This window comes from Monodelphis domestica, chromosome 5 (genome assembly GCF_027887165.1).
Source record: "Monodelphis domestica isolate mMonDom1 chromosome 5, mMonDom1.pri, whole genome shotgun sequence".
Taxonomy (NCBI): Eukaryota; Metazoa; Chordata; class Mammalia; order Didelphimorphia; family Didelphidae; genus Monodelphis; species Monodelphis domestica.
In genome coordinates, this window is record NC_077231.1 from 269,408,943 (window position 1) to 269,425,984 (window position 17,042).

Genomic DNA, 17,042 nt, shown 5'->3' on the forward strand with positions numbered 1-17,042 from the left:
TCACCTTCATAAGGTATAACTTGTTCACTCATTGTCTAATTCATGAACATTCCTTCAGTTTCTAGTTCTTTGCCACAATGCAAAGCGCTGCTATGAATATTTTGGTACACATGGATTATTTTCCTCTTAGATCTTTGATCTCTTTGGGGTATAAGTCTAGTAGCAGTTTCACTAGGTCAAAGAGTGTTCCTAGTTGAATATATTTTGGGGCATAATTCCAAGTTGCTTTTAGAAAGTTTGGACTAATTCATAGTTCTATTCACAAAGCATTAAGGACATTTTCTTGTAGTCCCTCTAGCATTTGCCATTTCCCCTTTTTGTCAATTTTCACAATCTGATGATTTGTCAGTTGTTTTAATATGCATCTCTCTAATTATTAGTGATTTAGGGCTTTTTTCATGTGGCTATTGATAGTCTGAATTTTTTCCCCTGAAACCTACCTGTTCATATCCTTTAACCATTTGCCTCTTGGGGAATGACTTTTGTTCTTATAAATTTAACTTAAAAACTCTCAGTTTTTGAAAAAGGCCCCTTGTGTTCAATATGAAAGCATATGTGTCAATGTGCCAATTAGGGAAGTCACTCCAGTTTAATTTTAAAAGCCTGGCAGCCTCATGATCACTTTTAAGCAGCATTTGTGAAAGTCTGTAAGGGTCAGGAAACATCCTAGGACAAATAGTAGAAGCAACATCCTTGGAATAGTTTCAGAAAACTATTTTAATACATTAAAATACATTTTAACACTTTAAATTTTCTTCAGAAATATGGCACAGGGCAAGAAGAAGAAGGCAAGAGAGAAACTTAAAGGAGAAAAGCAAAAGAGAAAACAGAACAGAAGGCAAACAATCAGTTAAATGGAGAAAAACCCTTGGACAGCAAACCTAGTGCCCCTTCTGAATTGTTAGCCTGCTTCCTAGGCATAGGACTTCTGACTGTGATTGCACCCAACAATTTTTATTACGCGGCAAACATTTTGCTTGCTATTAGTCCCTTTCTTGACATATTCATCTGGCTGCTGTAAGCTCACCCTTTGCATGACTAACTCATTAGCCACAGGCAAATAATTCTTAAAAGCAGTCAGAGGAGGGAATCTTAGAACCTGTATGAGAACAAGCTTGCATGACCATCGACCTCCCTCTCCATCTGGACATAGATCACTTTCTCTTTTTCTGGTAGGTGTTGAGTAGCAAGGAAGGATGACTGGAAAGGAGTTGGGGGCTTGGGGGCAGAAGAATGAATTCACAGTTAAGCACCTTATGACCACTAGCAAGTCTATCAGTCACAGAGCCAAGATGGTGGCTGGGAAGTTTGCCAACATTTGTAGGAAGAAAGGGACAAGTTGAATGCCTTTGAAGACAGCAAGATTGTAAGGGGTAGGACAGAGCAAGGAGATATCGGAAACCAAAATAAATGTAGTTTAAGAATTCCCAAGGATAGTGTAATAGACATGTCCAGGAAGACCTGAGTTCAAGGTTCACACATGCTGGTTGGGTAACCCTGGTCTGGTCCTTATCCTCGTAGTGCCCCAGGCAACTCTCTTGGACTCTTAAGTTGCAAAGAAGTCGCCAAACTACATTAGAGGAGGGAATGATCTTATCTGGGAAGTCACAGGCTTAATCCTTATCCTCCTCTTTAATATTTCTTGCTGGCTGTGGGTAGCCTTGGAGTCACAAAAGTTTGTGACAGAAGTCTACTGCAGCTGAGGAAGAATAACAGGTCTGGGAATATGCCCTCCCTGCATTTGAGAACCCAACTTTTAGGGAGATTCTTTGACTTTTTTTCTCTATTGTTCTTGCTGCAAACTCTCTTAGATCTGAATGGTATCTTAGTAATAGAAAAACAAAACAAAAAACAACCAGTCTTTTCTCTCTCCCCTAGTAGTTTCAAGAAGAAACTAGCTCTAAGCATCATTAAAATAGAAAAATAGCATGTGAATCATGGTATCTGGTTGATAGTTCTAGTTCCTCTGAGTAACAGGTGTGAATTTCCTTGCCCAAGTTGTTCCTGTAATATTTGAAAGAAGAATCTGTTCATTTTTTTATTCACTTTTCAAGCTGGAGGTGAAAAAGAGAGACAGAGAGACAGACAGAGAGAGGGAGGGAGGGAGGGAGAGAGAGAGAGAGAGAGAGAGAGAGAGAGAGAGAGAGAGAGAGAGAGAGAGAGAGAGAGAGTAAAGGAAGGAAGAACTTTGTTCCTGGTTGTTGCTTTTACTTCCCCATCATTTGGGTTCTGCCTCAGAAATGTCCCCCCCCCCCCTTCATTCTTTGGCAAGAAAGTCACTAACAAAAGATCAAAACCAATCCTGAAATAGTTATGGATTTAAAGCATGAGAGAATTTTTAATTTTAAGAGAAGACCTCATTGAATCTTTGAATCATTGAAAGGTAGGGGCAGAGGAGATGGAATTCTTGCTTTAGTTTAAAGCTAGAGAGGAGAATAGGGAGCATGGCATATTCCCTTCACCTACAAAGTTCTATTGGGTTGTGGCCTATCAGATTTAAGGAAAAACTCTGGTTAGAAAGGATTCAGAGGAGGGAAATGAATACTAGGTTACATACAATTGCCTCCACTTTCCACTCTTTCCCTTAGAGCCAATTTTCTTACTCTAACACATGTTTTTAAGGGAACATTTTGGAACTGGAAGGGAATTTGGAACTCATTAGCCCACGTTTTCCCTTTAAAAATGAGGAAACTCAAGCAAAGAAAAGTTGGATGATCAAAGTTCACAAAATTAGTGGTGGAGAGCCAAGAGTAGATTATTTTTGGTCTCAGCTTACAGTGGGATCTTCTTGCCATTAGGTCCATCTCCCAAATCATTGCTTTAAAGAAAAACTTCAGATACAGAAGAAGTTGGTACAACTGTGGTACTCAGCTCAGTTTTGCCATATTATAAAACTGGGCCCTTTTACCACTTATTCAAAAGGACGTAGGCAAATGCCCAGGCAATGCCAGAACCCATATAATCTTTCTGACTCTCCCCACTTCCTCCTTTCCCACCATTATCTAATAATTTTTGTTAAAGCACACATAATCCATAAAGATAAACATTTAACTTGGATAACGCCACATAAATATTCTCATTATTGAGTCTAAAAATCCAGAGAGTAACTTGGTCCATACATTCTTACAAAATTATAACACAGATGTTGGAACTGTGTGGATTTGGATCTCTTTCTAATTAATTCAATTCCATAAACAGTTATCAGTAGCCTTACACATATAAAAGCCAAAGCAAAGCAGCTTCTGTCTTCCAGGAACTTTCATTTTAACAGGATAAGGGGTGTGCCACATGCATTTATTTTTTTTTCTTTGGTTGCCCATTTTAATTTAATTAATTAATTTAGAATATGTTTCCATGGTTACATGATTCATGTTCTTTCCCTCCCTTCCCTCCACCCCCCTCCCAGAGCCAATGAGCAATTCCACGGGGTTTTACATATATCACTGATAGAGACCTATTTCCACATTATTAATATTTGCAATAGAGATCTTTTAAAGTCAACATTCCCAATCACATCCCCATTGAACCATGTGATCAATCATAGCAACATGCATTTATAACAAGGTAATTTGAATGAAGGAGGAGAGGAATTAAAAAATAACTTGTGATTGTCTCCCTCCAGAGAAAGAACTGATAAATAAAATACAAAGATGAAATGTATATAGATTATTTTTGTTGTTATTGTTGAGTGATGCTTTTTGTGGTTTGTGGGGAGGAATCTGGGAATCTTAATGTAACCAACAAACAAATGAATTGAAAGAAACTGCAGGAATCAGGGAAGGCTTCACAGAGAAGGTGACATCTGAGCTGGTGACCCTTGAAGGAAGAGAATTCTGAAAGGGGGGACAATGAGGAGAGTCCAGGCATGAGAGCAGCCTGTGTATTGGAGCACCAGCAAGGTAGAATAGCTAAGGGTTGCCTTGAACATAGAAAAAGACAAGTTGTCTAAAGAGACAGCTGAAAAAGTCCTATCAAGACTGTATGGGGGCAATAGAATACAGAGCAGGCAGCAAGCATTGTGGATAGAGTGCTGCACCTGGAGTCAAGAAGACCCATCTTCCTGCAAATTCAGCCTCAGACACTTCCTAGCTGTGTGACCCTGGGCAAGTCATTTAACCTTGTTTGCCTCAGTTCTTCATCTATAAAATTAGCTAGAGAAGGAAATCACAAACCACCTTAGTATTTTCCCCAAAAAATGCAAAATGGGTTCATGAAGAATCAGACACAATTGAAACAACTGAACAAAAAATACACAACACTTAACAGAGCTTCAGGAGATTTAGGTTTCAACTGTGTGACTTTGACCAAGTTACTTGACCTCTTTGATGAATTCAGCTGTAAAATGAGGTAGATGGTCTATCTAATTTCCAAGATCATTTCAAGCTTTCTGATTCTGTATCTTTTGTAAAAAGGGCTTATTATCTCCTCCTTTCTGGTAAAGTTTTCTAGAATATGTGATAATCTTTTTTGGATGTCTATCATCTCTTTCCTCTTTTTCTTCCTGTTTTTCTTATTATTTTGTAGTCCCTTTGGCCCCAGCACCTACAAGCTGAGGAGCATTCCTTAATTTAATTAATTTAATCCACTCCCCCAGAGGAATAAAAGAGTTTCATCAAAACAGCCTGATAGTAACCTCCATATTTCCCTACTTCACTTCTGCCCCAAACTGGTCCATTACTTTCTTCCTAAAGTATTTATTAATTTGTTTTGACCTCAGTCTTTTTCCTGGCTAGATTTATATATATTTAACTTTGATGATCTGTCAAGTGGAAGAGTTTAAGAGAATTATACAATTGTAGCTTAAGTTGTAGCTAATAATAATTACAAAATATTAACTCTTAGATAACTTATTCTTTCCTCGGGAGGTGGTAGTGATCATGGTGGTGGTGGCATATATACATGTGTGGGAGGGATATATACCACTTTATTCTCAGAAAGTAATATAAAGAAGAATCATAAGATCATAAATTTAGAGTTGGAAGAGACTTCACAGCCCTGTTTAGTTTAATTTTCTCATTTTTCAGACAAAATCCAGAGAATTTAAGTGACTTAACCTTTGCCCAAGTGGTTGGATGTCATGTTTGAAAAACTTATTTGAACACATTGAGCAGAAACTTAGAAGCATTGTAGACTATTTTGGGGGGAAAAAACCAGACTTTTCAGCTCTCTAAAAAACACCTCTGTGCTCACTCTCTTTTCTTGGTTATAGTCAGTAAGAAAGTCAGTAATTAGCCCCCATTTCGAAGCACCGGAGCCTGTGGAAATGAATTTAGCTAGAGAAGGAAATAAGAAAAAATTTTCTTTTTTGGAAATATCCTTAGTCCTAAATAAAGGGACAAGTGTTTTGGAGTATGAGTTCTCTCTTGGCAATGTTGGATCAAACAGAAAACACAGTAACATTTTCATGTTTACACATTCAAGATTTAAATTTTTTTATTGATGTAATAAGCATCATGGCAACAAATGAATGTCCTTTTATGGGAACACTTTCCATTTTAATTTACTGTGCTCTACTAGGATGCATAATAGGCAAACAAAGCCCAGCACTGTTACTTTCCTTTGCCAATAACTTGTTTCATCAAAGTTGCCTTAGCCATATATTAGGGGGAAGTAAGTGATACATGCTGCTTCCTCATTAGGGAGGATAGGCTTAGTAATACTTGAAAAGTATGTCTTGAGTGTTCTCAGAAAATTAATTTTCTTTTCTATCTTTCCATGAAATTTGAAAAAAATGATGAAAAATGGTGATGTTATACATCCACACCTCCCAACATTTGATCCCCCACTGAAAGAAGATTGCCGTCTTTATTTAGGCAGATGCTCATAATATGCTGGTTGTCTCTACTATCTTTTATCCAAAAAGCCCAAGATGCTCTTTCAGACTCTACAGATTAGAATTTCCAACTCTTTATATAACTTATATTAAGTTTGATCAAAGTCAAAACAATTTCAGGGAGATTGTGTCAGAAAGAAAAGAAGGAAAACAACGAAGGACATGCCTTCCTCTTTTCCTCTTCTCGGTTTAGTAAAACCTCTGGATTCAGAGGTTTTAAATCCTTTTCATTAACATATCCATTATCTTACTTGGGGCCTTTGTTATCTCTAGTTTACACTATTTCAATAGTTGTCAACTGGTTTCTCTGCCTCAAAAATCTCCCTTCCTTATCCCATTTCATCCTATACACCCATGTTAAATTCAAATAGACATGGGGACCACTAAACTCTATGTAAGGATCCCCGAAGGCTACAAATTGACCCAGAAAACCACATATTATCATTGTATAGGTTCCATTGTACTTTTACCACTTAAAACCTATTAAATATTTCCCTAATATCTCAATCTGGTTTGGTTCTCACTTAGGAACACTGACATTGTGTTAGTCTTCCTAAAGTATATATCCAATTATTTTACCCCTTAGCTCAAAGACTTTTACTGACTACTCACTGCATCCAAAATTAAGTCTAAACTCATTAGCCTGGCTTACCAGATATTTTGCAATAACTTCGTGACCTTGACTCCCCTTATTCTCCTATATGTACTATTCTAGCAAAATAAGACATGCCCCATCTGCATTCTTGCCTCCTCATCACTGTTTTTGATGATTTCAGGGCCCAGAATAATATCCCTTCTCTATAATGTTTCTTTTTTAAGTCAGTAGAAAAAGCGGGGGATATGATAGTGGTACAATAAAAAAAAGACATGGGATTTTATCTCAGAACTATATAGACTATATGTAAAGTATTGTATAATTTCAACATCATTAGGATTCTATTACAATAGTTCAGGCAAGAGGTTATGAGGACTTAAATGATCACAACAGCTTCATGAGAAAAGAAAGGAAAAGATGCAAGAGAGGTTTTAGAGTCAGAAATGGCAGGAGTTGGCAGCTGGTTAAATATGCAGGGTGAGGGAGAGTAAAGAATTGAGAATATTGTCATAGTTAGAACCCAGGAGACTGGAAGAATAGTGATGCATTCAACAGAAATAGGAAGGTCTGGTAGAAGGGTGTGTGTGTGGGGGAGGGTAGATTATGAATTCTGCTTTGAATATGTTGAATTTGAGATTTTAAAAACTCTTTTTAACCAAAAAGTATTTGTTTGTTACATTAAAGTCCTCAGGTAACTCCCACTATCCCCCACCTCCCCACACTACAGAAGGCATCATTTAGCAAGAAGATGCATCCATCTATCTATCTATCCATCTATCTATCTATCTATCTATCTATCTATCTATCTATCTCTCTATCTATTGCTTGTTGCTTGTTTCTTTTTATTAGTTTAGTGCTCTCTCTGGAGGTGGACATTCACAAGTTATTCTTCAAACAATATCTCTGTTGTTTTATATAATGTTTTCTTGGTTTTCCAAAGCATCTGGTTCAAAATCTCTAAAAGGCAACTGGTAATATAATACTGAACCTTGTTGAGAGACTGGGACTGAATGTAGAGATATGCTAGTCATCTACATAGTGATAAAAATTAAACCTATAGGAACAGATGACATAACTGAGAGAAAATGGAGAGACATGAGGATTCAGAACAAAGGCTTGAGGGATCCAAAGTTCAAGGCAAGAAATTGAAGGTGAACTAGAAAAGGCTGCTGAGAAGCATCAGTCAGATGACAGGTGGGTACATAGTGTCATGAAACCTCAGAGAAGAGACAGTGTCCAGGAGGACAGAGTGGTCAGTAGGGCCAATTGCCATAGAAATGTTAAGAAGGATTCAGATGGAAAAGAGGCAATCAAGTTTGGCACTTAAGAGATAATCGATGACTTAGGAGAGAATGGTTTCATTTGAGTTATGAGGTGAGGGACATTGTAAAGAGTTAAAGAGTAATTGAAAGGAGAAATAATAGAGGCAATCCACATAAACAGATTTTTCTAAGAGTTTGTTTAAATATGGAAGGAAAGATATAGTATTTTATCTTGAGGCGATGATAGGCTCTAGTGAAGATTTTTCAAGGTTGAGGGTGTCTTGGACATGTTTGAAATAATTAAGAAAGGACCCAATAGATATCGATTGAATGTTAGAGACTGATGATGAATGAGAGGGTCATCATCTGAAAAATATAAAAGGGGATGAGATGAAGAGCATATGCCATTGGCTTGGGCTTGATAAGGACAAGGACCACTTCATTGTCAAAGCTCAGAGGAAAGGAAGAGAGAGAGAGAGAGTATGTATGATGTTAAGGGATTTTGAAATGTAGAGATAAGGGAGAAAAGGGAGCTTATAGCAAATAGTCTCAAATTTTTTGATTAAGTATGAGATGAAATCTGAAGTTGAAAAGATTTTGGGAATGCTATGGAAGGCTCAGAGATTTGGAATAGCTTCTTTGGTGAATATTATAAGGAATTAATTGGGGAAGAATAAAAGGATTGCCTTGCTATAGTAATAAGCCCAAGGTCTTTTTTCCAGGTCAAAGATGGTGAGAATAATACAGGGTTGGGGTTTGATTAAGAATGAGAGATGATAAGAAAAGGGAATGAGGGATTGAAGAATAGGGGACAGTGTGAAGTTGAATTGATCAACTATAAGGTCAAGATTGGGAAGAGAGGAAAGTACAACCAGAACAGAGATAATGGCCTGAGAAAATGGTGAAGGGTAGCAGTATTGAAGCTTATTGTGATCATAAAGAATAATAGGAGTGAAGATTAAGTAGAGATGGAATGCTAGGAGGTTATAACAGAAGGATATCAGAGTCTATCAGTCAGTCAATAAACACTAATTGCCTATGCTATACCAAACACTGTTCTAAGCCCTGGAGATACCAGGAAAGGCAAAAGAGAGTTCTTGCTTTCTAGGAGTCCATTGTCTAATGGAGGAGGCAATATTAAAAAAAAAAAAAACAAAAAAAAACTATGGACAAAAAGGCTCTACCCAGGATAGATTTGATATTATGAACAAGAAAGAGAGAATGGCACCTTTATTATTAATTATGTATGACTCTCAATCATTGAGTCATTGGGGCACGTCAGCTTAGTCCAAACATAGTTTTATTTTTAATGGATGTTTTGTTCTTTGATTTTCATAGTAGCTAATATTAGTAACAATGTATGAGCCAGTTGATATAGTTCTCTTTCCCCCACCCCCTTGGCTTTGGGAACTTTGTGAATCTATTTTGGTAGAATATAGAGAAGCCTGTAATTCCAGTTTTGAATTCAGATACTAACATGGTTTTCATCCCAGTGAAACCTGGATGACCAAAAAACAAAACAAAATAAAAACAAACAAACAAAAAGCAAAAACAAACAAACAAACAAAACTCACACACCTCAACAAAAAAAAAACCAATTCAAAACTGCCCAAATCATGTTTCCACATACTTTACCTTTGCCATTTAAGACAGAACAAACTAATGCTCTCTCTATACTTCCCAACCCCAACACCCTATTAACTCCAAGTTATTTCATTTTTACAAATATTGCATAAAAAGGAAGTTGTATCCACCCTACAAATGCTCCATTAGTTTTCTTTACTGGCTGAGTATTTGATCAAATCACACAATGGGAGATGCATTTAAGATGCCCTTGAACTATATTTCTCTGGCTCCATCATACTTTCATGCAGAGTTCTTAAATCCTTCTTTGATCCTCTACACTGGAATGGAAGGGACAGTGAGTTCTTTAAGACTCTGCATTATTTTAAAAGGCCCCAGAGATGTCATCTGAAAACCATCCAAAATAAGCGTGGACAGGATCATTATCACAAGGCTGGCCACCAGATGTGCAATTATTTTTTTTTCAGGCAAGTCTCTTGTGAAGTGTCTTATAAAGACAAACTACTAAGGCACAGTAGAACTGAAATCTATATTAGCAGAGGGAGTAACAATGAAATCACAGGTCTTTGAAGTATTGACATCCAGTGAGTTTTACAAAGCATATTAGTTTTAAAATAATTAAACACTAAGTGGTACTGTAAAAGGCATTTAAAACCAATACAACCCTATTAAACACTGAACTTTTTGTTGTTACCAGTTGGTGAAGGAGAGTTTTCATTTCTGATTTTCTTGTATGATACTATAAATAAGGTAAAGCTAATCATGGAATTTTATGTTCCATTAAAATACTATAGAACTAGGGGAAAGGAAATACTGATAAAAATGCCTCCTCCCTGTTATTGCTTTTGGATATCGCTCTGGAACATGAATTGTATTTTTCCCCTCCAAAACACATTTCCATAACAAACAAAGAGGAAAGAATTAGATTTTTTTTTTTGGTTCATCATTTGATTTCCTTTGGTTTCACATAATATTTTTTTTAGGTATAGAATGCACTTGTACTTTCTAGTTTTTATAATGGTAAGAAATCAAATGGTTCATTAGGCTTACAAAATTGTTTAACAATGATATATCTAAATTTAAATTACCCCAATTTGCTAACGCTTATATAAATCCACTTGCACGCCTCTCATGAATTTGTAATTTATTATTGACAGCAGAAATAATTTCATTATAGAAACATTCTTAGAAATCTCAAATTATTCAACTTATAAAATTAAAATTAAGCTGTGTTAAGGAAATATTACATAAATGTTAGCAAATTAAGGTAATCATATAGTGAACCTAAAACAAATCTAATTGACTCTTTGCCTGCTTTAACAAGGAAATGTGTGTTTGGAGGAAAAAAGTACAATTCATGTTCCATAGTGTTATCAGAATGCAACAACAGGGAGGACACATTGTTATCAGTTATCAACATTAATATAAATAGTATATGTGGAATATAAATTGCATGACTATAATTTATTCACAAATATTATATATATGCCACTTTCTCATCTAAGCTTTTCCTGTTTGTCCTGATCACTAAATGTTTTCATCCTTGATTTTCCTTTGATTGTCCATTATATTTATTATATCATATTTTTTATCATTGATATCTGTTTATCTCTCCATGATGGTAGAATCATGATTTGTCTAAATTTTGCATCTTATTTTAAAAATTGCTCTACTCATCATAGTTACTTGCTAAAATAATAATTATTATAATAACTACTATTATTATTAATTAATTGAGGACTCAACCAGTAGACTATACTAGAATTGAGCTATCATAGACTTAACTGCTGCCTAACATCACCTGGCTATTACACTGATCTGTAACAACTTTAACATGATTTTAAGAACATCACCACAATAAATTCTCAGAATATTCAAGGTGTATTGGATGAAAAGTTTTTAAAGTCTAGAGACCTAGTAGAAGTAATTAGAATCATTGGGGGGCAGGATAAATTACATGCCATTCCTGTTGTCCTTTTTGCTACTGAATTTTACTGAAGATGCATTCAGTGTTGCAGACTGAAGCACACCATTTTCCACTTTATCTCTTTCCTAGGTTTTTATTTTCTTATTTAAATGATACGTGTCTTTTTTCACAACATGAGGAACATGAACATATGTATTTAATGATAGTACAAGTATGATCTATACCATATTACTTGCCATCTTGGGGAGGGAGAGGAGTGAGGGAGAAGGAGAACACGAATCACAAAATGTCTGAAAACGATTATAAAAATATATATATGTGTAATTGGGGAAAATATAATAAAATTGTTTGAGAAAAAGATGCAATCATTGATCTTACAAATGAGCTTATATCCTGTTAATTGTATTTATTAATTTATTAATTAAAACCCTTACCTTCCATCTTCGAATCAATACTAAATATTGGTTCCAGCAGAAGAGTGGGAAGAGCTGGGCAATGGGGGGGTTAAGTGATTTCCCCAGGATCCCACAACTAGGAAGTGTCTGAGGACAGATTTGAACCCAGGACCTCCCATCTCTAGGCCTGGCTCTCAATCCACTAAGCCATCCAGCTGCTCCTTATCTTATTACTTTTATTCAATTACAAAATATAATTCTTTTATCTATCATATAATAGTTCTTAGGGCATTAAATATAAAAGAATGGGATGGTGACTTGTTCCTAGACTATTTCCATAAAATGATAAATTGGTGGAATATAATAGTAATAATTAGAATAATAACAACAATAACACAGGATAGTGGAAAGTTGGGGGAGCTGAAAATAGTTGAGGTTGAATTTTTCCTCTGATACTTATCACCATGACTTATGACCATGCCACACTTTTCTTAGTTTTACTTGTCTCATCTGTAAAATAGGGGAAAATGCCTGTCCTGCCTACCTCATAAGGCTACTGTAAGGATAAAATCATATAATTTATGTGAAGCTGTTAACATTATAAGTCGTTATTTCTGACTGCATGAATAAATCAACAAGTATTGAAATGTTATATTTTTGGCATCATTGTTTTTCAGTCTTAGTGACTTTTCTTTTCACAGCATGCTTGGAAGACCATACAACTCAGTATGGGATGATACAATCCCCCAACTTCCCTGGGAATTATCCCAACAATATAGACTGCATTTATAGAATCACGGTGGAAACAGGTCATCAGATTGCATTGCACTTCACCAACTTTTCCTTGGATGCCGCTGTAGGTACATCATGCATTGAAGACTATGTGGAAATCAAGTGAGCATCTTTCATTTAATCATTGTCTGTTATTTATTATCAAATAAAATATTGTCTTCTGGGTAGGAACCCTTAGTAGGTCCTAATTGTGACTATACAAGGATTATGGGGGCATAGAGTTTGTCTGTTAAATTCCAGCATAGCAGAGGATTAATGAAAATGTCATCCTCAGCTAATTCTTTTTTCCATTTTCTCCTTTTAATTTTGATAGTTCAGAGATGAACTTGAATTTCATGTTGTATAGAGTCAATGGATAGACCATTACACTCATGTAAAGGTCAGGATATCTTGGAGTACCTACTCCATTTTTGGACATTTCACCTCACCGTCTGTTTCAAAAAGTGATCGATGGCAATTTGATAGCAATAATAATTAATGGTAATAAGATAATGGCATTTTGAAAGCCAAAGTCTCAAGTAGAGTTTATTTTCTGTCAGTATTAAAACACACACACACACACATCACCCTGTGAAACCCCAGGATAAAGCATGTATTTTTTCCCCTTCATTCTTTCTGGAAGTTTCAAGATAAATAGCAAAAAAAAAAAAGGTCATATTTGATATTGTTAGCACATTTGCAGGGATTGATCTTGAGGGAATATTTTATATTTCTAGATCTTTATAGACCAATGGTATCTAGTTCAAGTTTGGTTTGAGTCGGGCATCTTTAAAAATACAGGGAAACTTCATTCATTTCAATTTATACCTTATCAATAAATACTGAAATTTGTTACTATATCATATTTTTGATGTAATTCTATTCTTTAGTTCTTGTGACTTCTCTTTTCTTCTCATAACATATGTGAAAGACTATACAACCCCATTTGGGAAAAGCCTGATGCAGAAAATTTTAAAAGATATTCTGTTTTACTACTTTCTAGCATAATCCAGTTTAGAGAAATAACATGAATTATGCTTCTAAATGAAATTCAAAAAATGTATTAAAGTGATCCGTTTCATGGGCCTTGAAGGACAGCATAAAAAAATACTCACAAGCTAGTTGCTGAAATGTAGACTAAAACATCTAGAGTTGTATGGGTTTTCAGAAGCTAATTAGTCCAGCCCCCTCATTTTACTGATGAGGAGACTAAAGACTAGGAAGGTAGATGATTTATCCAAGTAATAAGCATCAGAAGCAAAATTCTGAGTCTAGCACTCAAATTTTTTCTCCAGGAATGAATTGGGAGTTTCATTAATTAATTTGGAATCAGAAGCTCTGTATTTGAATCCTATTTCTGATGTTTATTAATGGGGTAAATTTGGTTAAGGTATTGACCAATGGAGGATCTCTGAATTTTGGTTTGCTAACTTATAAAGTAGAAATTTTGTTCAGTTGTTTCAGTTATAGCTGACTCTTTGTGACGCCATTTGAGGTTTTGTTTTGTTTTTGGCAAAGATACTGATATGGTTTGCCATTTCTTCCTCTAGCTTAATTAACAGATAAGGAAACTGAGGCAAGCAGAGTGAAGTGACTTGACCAGGGTTACACAGCTTACAATTATCTGAGGCTGGATATGAATTCATGAAGATGAGTCTTCCTGATTCAAAGCCCAGTGTTCTATCCATTGCCACTTAGCTCCCTTAACGTGGGTATAATAACATTAATGTTACTTACCTTGGGAGGGCCACTGGAAAAAAAAAAGAATCATATAAAGCATGAAATCCTCTGTAATTGTAAACTCTCATCCCTTATAGCTTGAAAATTTTACTGAGTGTAAACTATATGTAAGACACTGAAAATATCAGTTAAAGACATTCTTTTACATTTTTTACTAAAGAAGACTCAAGAATAATCTATCTGACTTAAACACATTTTGAGTTAAGGAACACATTTGGTTCTTTAGATTCAATTAATTATGCACTAATGTGCAACTTTTAGATATTCCATAAATATATAAGAACTCTTCTAATTCTCTACCAAACCTGGCTCTGAAATTCTTCATTTTTATTTGTTAAAAGTATGATATTATTCAGTCAACTCTGAAATTGAAAACATACATCCAGACATCAAAAGCTGAGAAATAATTGATTTTACAACTTTTTTTGATTCTGTAAACAATCTTACAATTTCTAATTCCTCCACTTTTAATTACTTAATATGTATCTTTTCCAAGTGAATAAACATAGTCATTGTTTTTGTGGATTCCTTATACCATTGCACTGCAATCTACTTAGCTCTTCCTCAGCCCCTCCTTGGGAATTTTTCAAGATTTTTCACTATTATCCTTACTAGAGGTTTGTTTTTGGAGGGCAGAAACTAAGTACTTTGTTTCAGTCTGAAGATCATTGTGATTCTGGGTGGAGGTCCATAATTTCATTTGCTAAATTTTCATTGCTGCATATTAAGCTATTTTAACATTATGTTTAATATTATAAATGGGGCAAAAGCTGAAATTATGCTCTTATGTTTATATACTAGTAACTCATGAGAGGACCGACAGGAACAGATTTGTTTGTAACCATAGTCCAAAAATCTATAAAATATTTAAGCAGTAATATTAATGGTCTAACTAAAATGATTTTTCCTGTATTTAATTATAGAGATGGAGGCCATGAAGAGTCACCATCCCTGGGAATATTCTGTGGAATAAATAAGCCTCCAATGATAATCTCTCATAGTAACAAATTATGGATAAAATTTAAGACTGATACATTTGGATCAAGTTCTGGATTCTCTGCCTTTTGGGATGCATCACTAACAGGTAAAATGTGAACAGGAACCTCATGATGGAAAACTCAGACCAATTATCTTTTGGGTCCTTAGGTCATATGTTTGTGTCTTGTCGGCCCCTAAACTGTGGGAGTGAGGAAAATTTTCCAGGGACTCGTAAAGAGTATGTTTTATTTGTATTTGTATCTGTACTAAGTGCCATGAACACACAAATACAAATTAGTCTCCATTCTAGAATGAAAGGACAGGAAGAATGCCTCCATACTCCTGAAATTATCACAGAGAATGTCCTTTTGTTTTTCCTCTGTTGACTTTTATTGTTCATGGTAACAGCAATAATATTTACTGTCTTTATTCATATTATGTTTTGAAGATTATTGGTGAAGACTATACATAGTTCATGAGCACTCCAAAAGGGAAGAAGTAATTGTGGCTTCCTTAAGAATAAACCTTGTCAAATTAATCTAATTTTCTCTTTTGAAAGGCAAATCAAAGGAATGCTATAGTTAGCTTAGGTAGTTCTCAGCAAAAGAATTTGGGAAAGTTGATCACATTTCTCCTCTCCCTTTGGATAAGATGGGAAGATATAGGGCAGATGAGAGTAAAAGGAGGTGTAAAGCTGTAAAGTAACATAATTATTGGGTTAATATTTAGGTGAAGGGTTGTGTTTCATAAAGCCCTTCAAGTATCTTTCCTTTACAGTGGGTTGTTCAACATTTTTATTAATAATTTTGATCAAGGTTAGATCAAATGGTTTGCTTATTGGATGATTATTAGAATAAAATGTTAGATTTTCAGTGACATGAAGCTGGGAGGGCTTGCTTACATGGGTGACAGATTCAGGAACCCCCCAAACTTCAGTGTGTTCGATTTAGGGACAGATTTGAATAAGATGTAACTTCTAATCCAATCAACATTTATTAAGCACCTACTGTGTGTCAGGCACTGTGCTAAGTGCTGGAGATACAATTAATAAAAAGATAGACAGTCCTTCTGCTCAAGAAAGCTATGATCTAAAGGGAAAGGGGAGACCAACACAAAATGAGGGGAAATGGAGTGGAGGGCATGGGGAAACCAGGCGATAACTTGTTCCTCAGAGTTGAAACCTGGCAGAGTGGCAGATACAAAGGGAAGTGACTTGAGTCCAATGACCGCATTCTATTAAGGAAGACGTTGGGAGGAGTTTGGTAAAACTGGTTAAAAATGTTAGAAAAATCATCCTAGCAATTATGACTCTCAAAAAAAAAAATAGGATGAGTCCAATGAGATCCCCTTTCTTGGAGGCTTTCTCCTGCTTCATGTTCTTCAGTCCTTTCACCATCCTGAGAAATGATTGCATGATACCCAAGTTAAAAGAGACTTCATGAAATGGACATCATTGTATCATTTCTTTTTTAGACTTTTTGATCAGGAGTTTTGTCTTAGAAAAAGCAGGGCATTCCTGACAGATTTGGGTCGGATTCTAGACTGAATTTGGAGCCTCTTCAGGGGCATCCATCCATATGATCATTGGCTTTTTTTTGGTGCCTCTCTTGTTTGAGTTGTGGGATAAAGCTTTGACCCTGAGGAAAGGATGTCCTTTTTCCTTAAGAAGAAAATGAAACATTCTTTTGTCTATTTTTCCTCCATAGGCTGTGGTGGAAATCTCACGGCTCCAAGTGGTGTCTTCATGTCTCCCAACTATCCAATGCCATACTTTCACAGTTCTGAATGCTTTTGGTTGCTGAAATCCAGCAGAGGAAGTCAGTTTGAAGTCACGTTTGAAGACTTCCACTTGGAAAACGATTCAAACTGCCGTTTAGATTTTTTGGCTGTATGTATAGCACTTAGTTTCATTATTCATCCTTCCTACTCACTCTGGATGCACAATGCATCTGTTTCT

At 35.6% G+C, this 17,042-nt stretch overlaps 1 protein-coding gene across 1 annotated transcript in view; it reads left to right on the forward strand.

The window, feature by feature from the left end:
- The window catches only part of CUBN (cubilin), a 299,720-nt gene that overhangs the window by 72,964 nt on the left and 209,714 nt on the right, over positions 1 to 17,042 (forward strand). Inside the window, exons 23-25 of the mRNA XM_001377343.4 lie at positions 12,298 to 12,490; positions 15,031 to 15,191; positions 16,792 to 16,973. Coding sequence (XP_001377380.2) covers positions 12,298 to 12,490; positions 15,031 to 15,191; positions 16,792 to 16,973 — 536 coding nt within the window. The remainder of the gene's footprint in view (positions 1 to 12,297; positions 12,491 to 15,030; positions 15,192 to 16,791; positions 16,974 to 17,042) is intronic.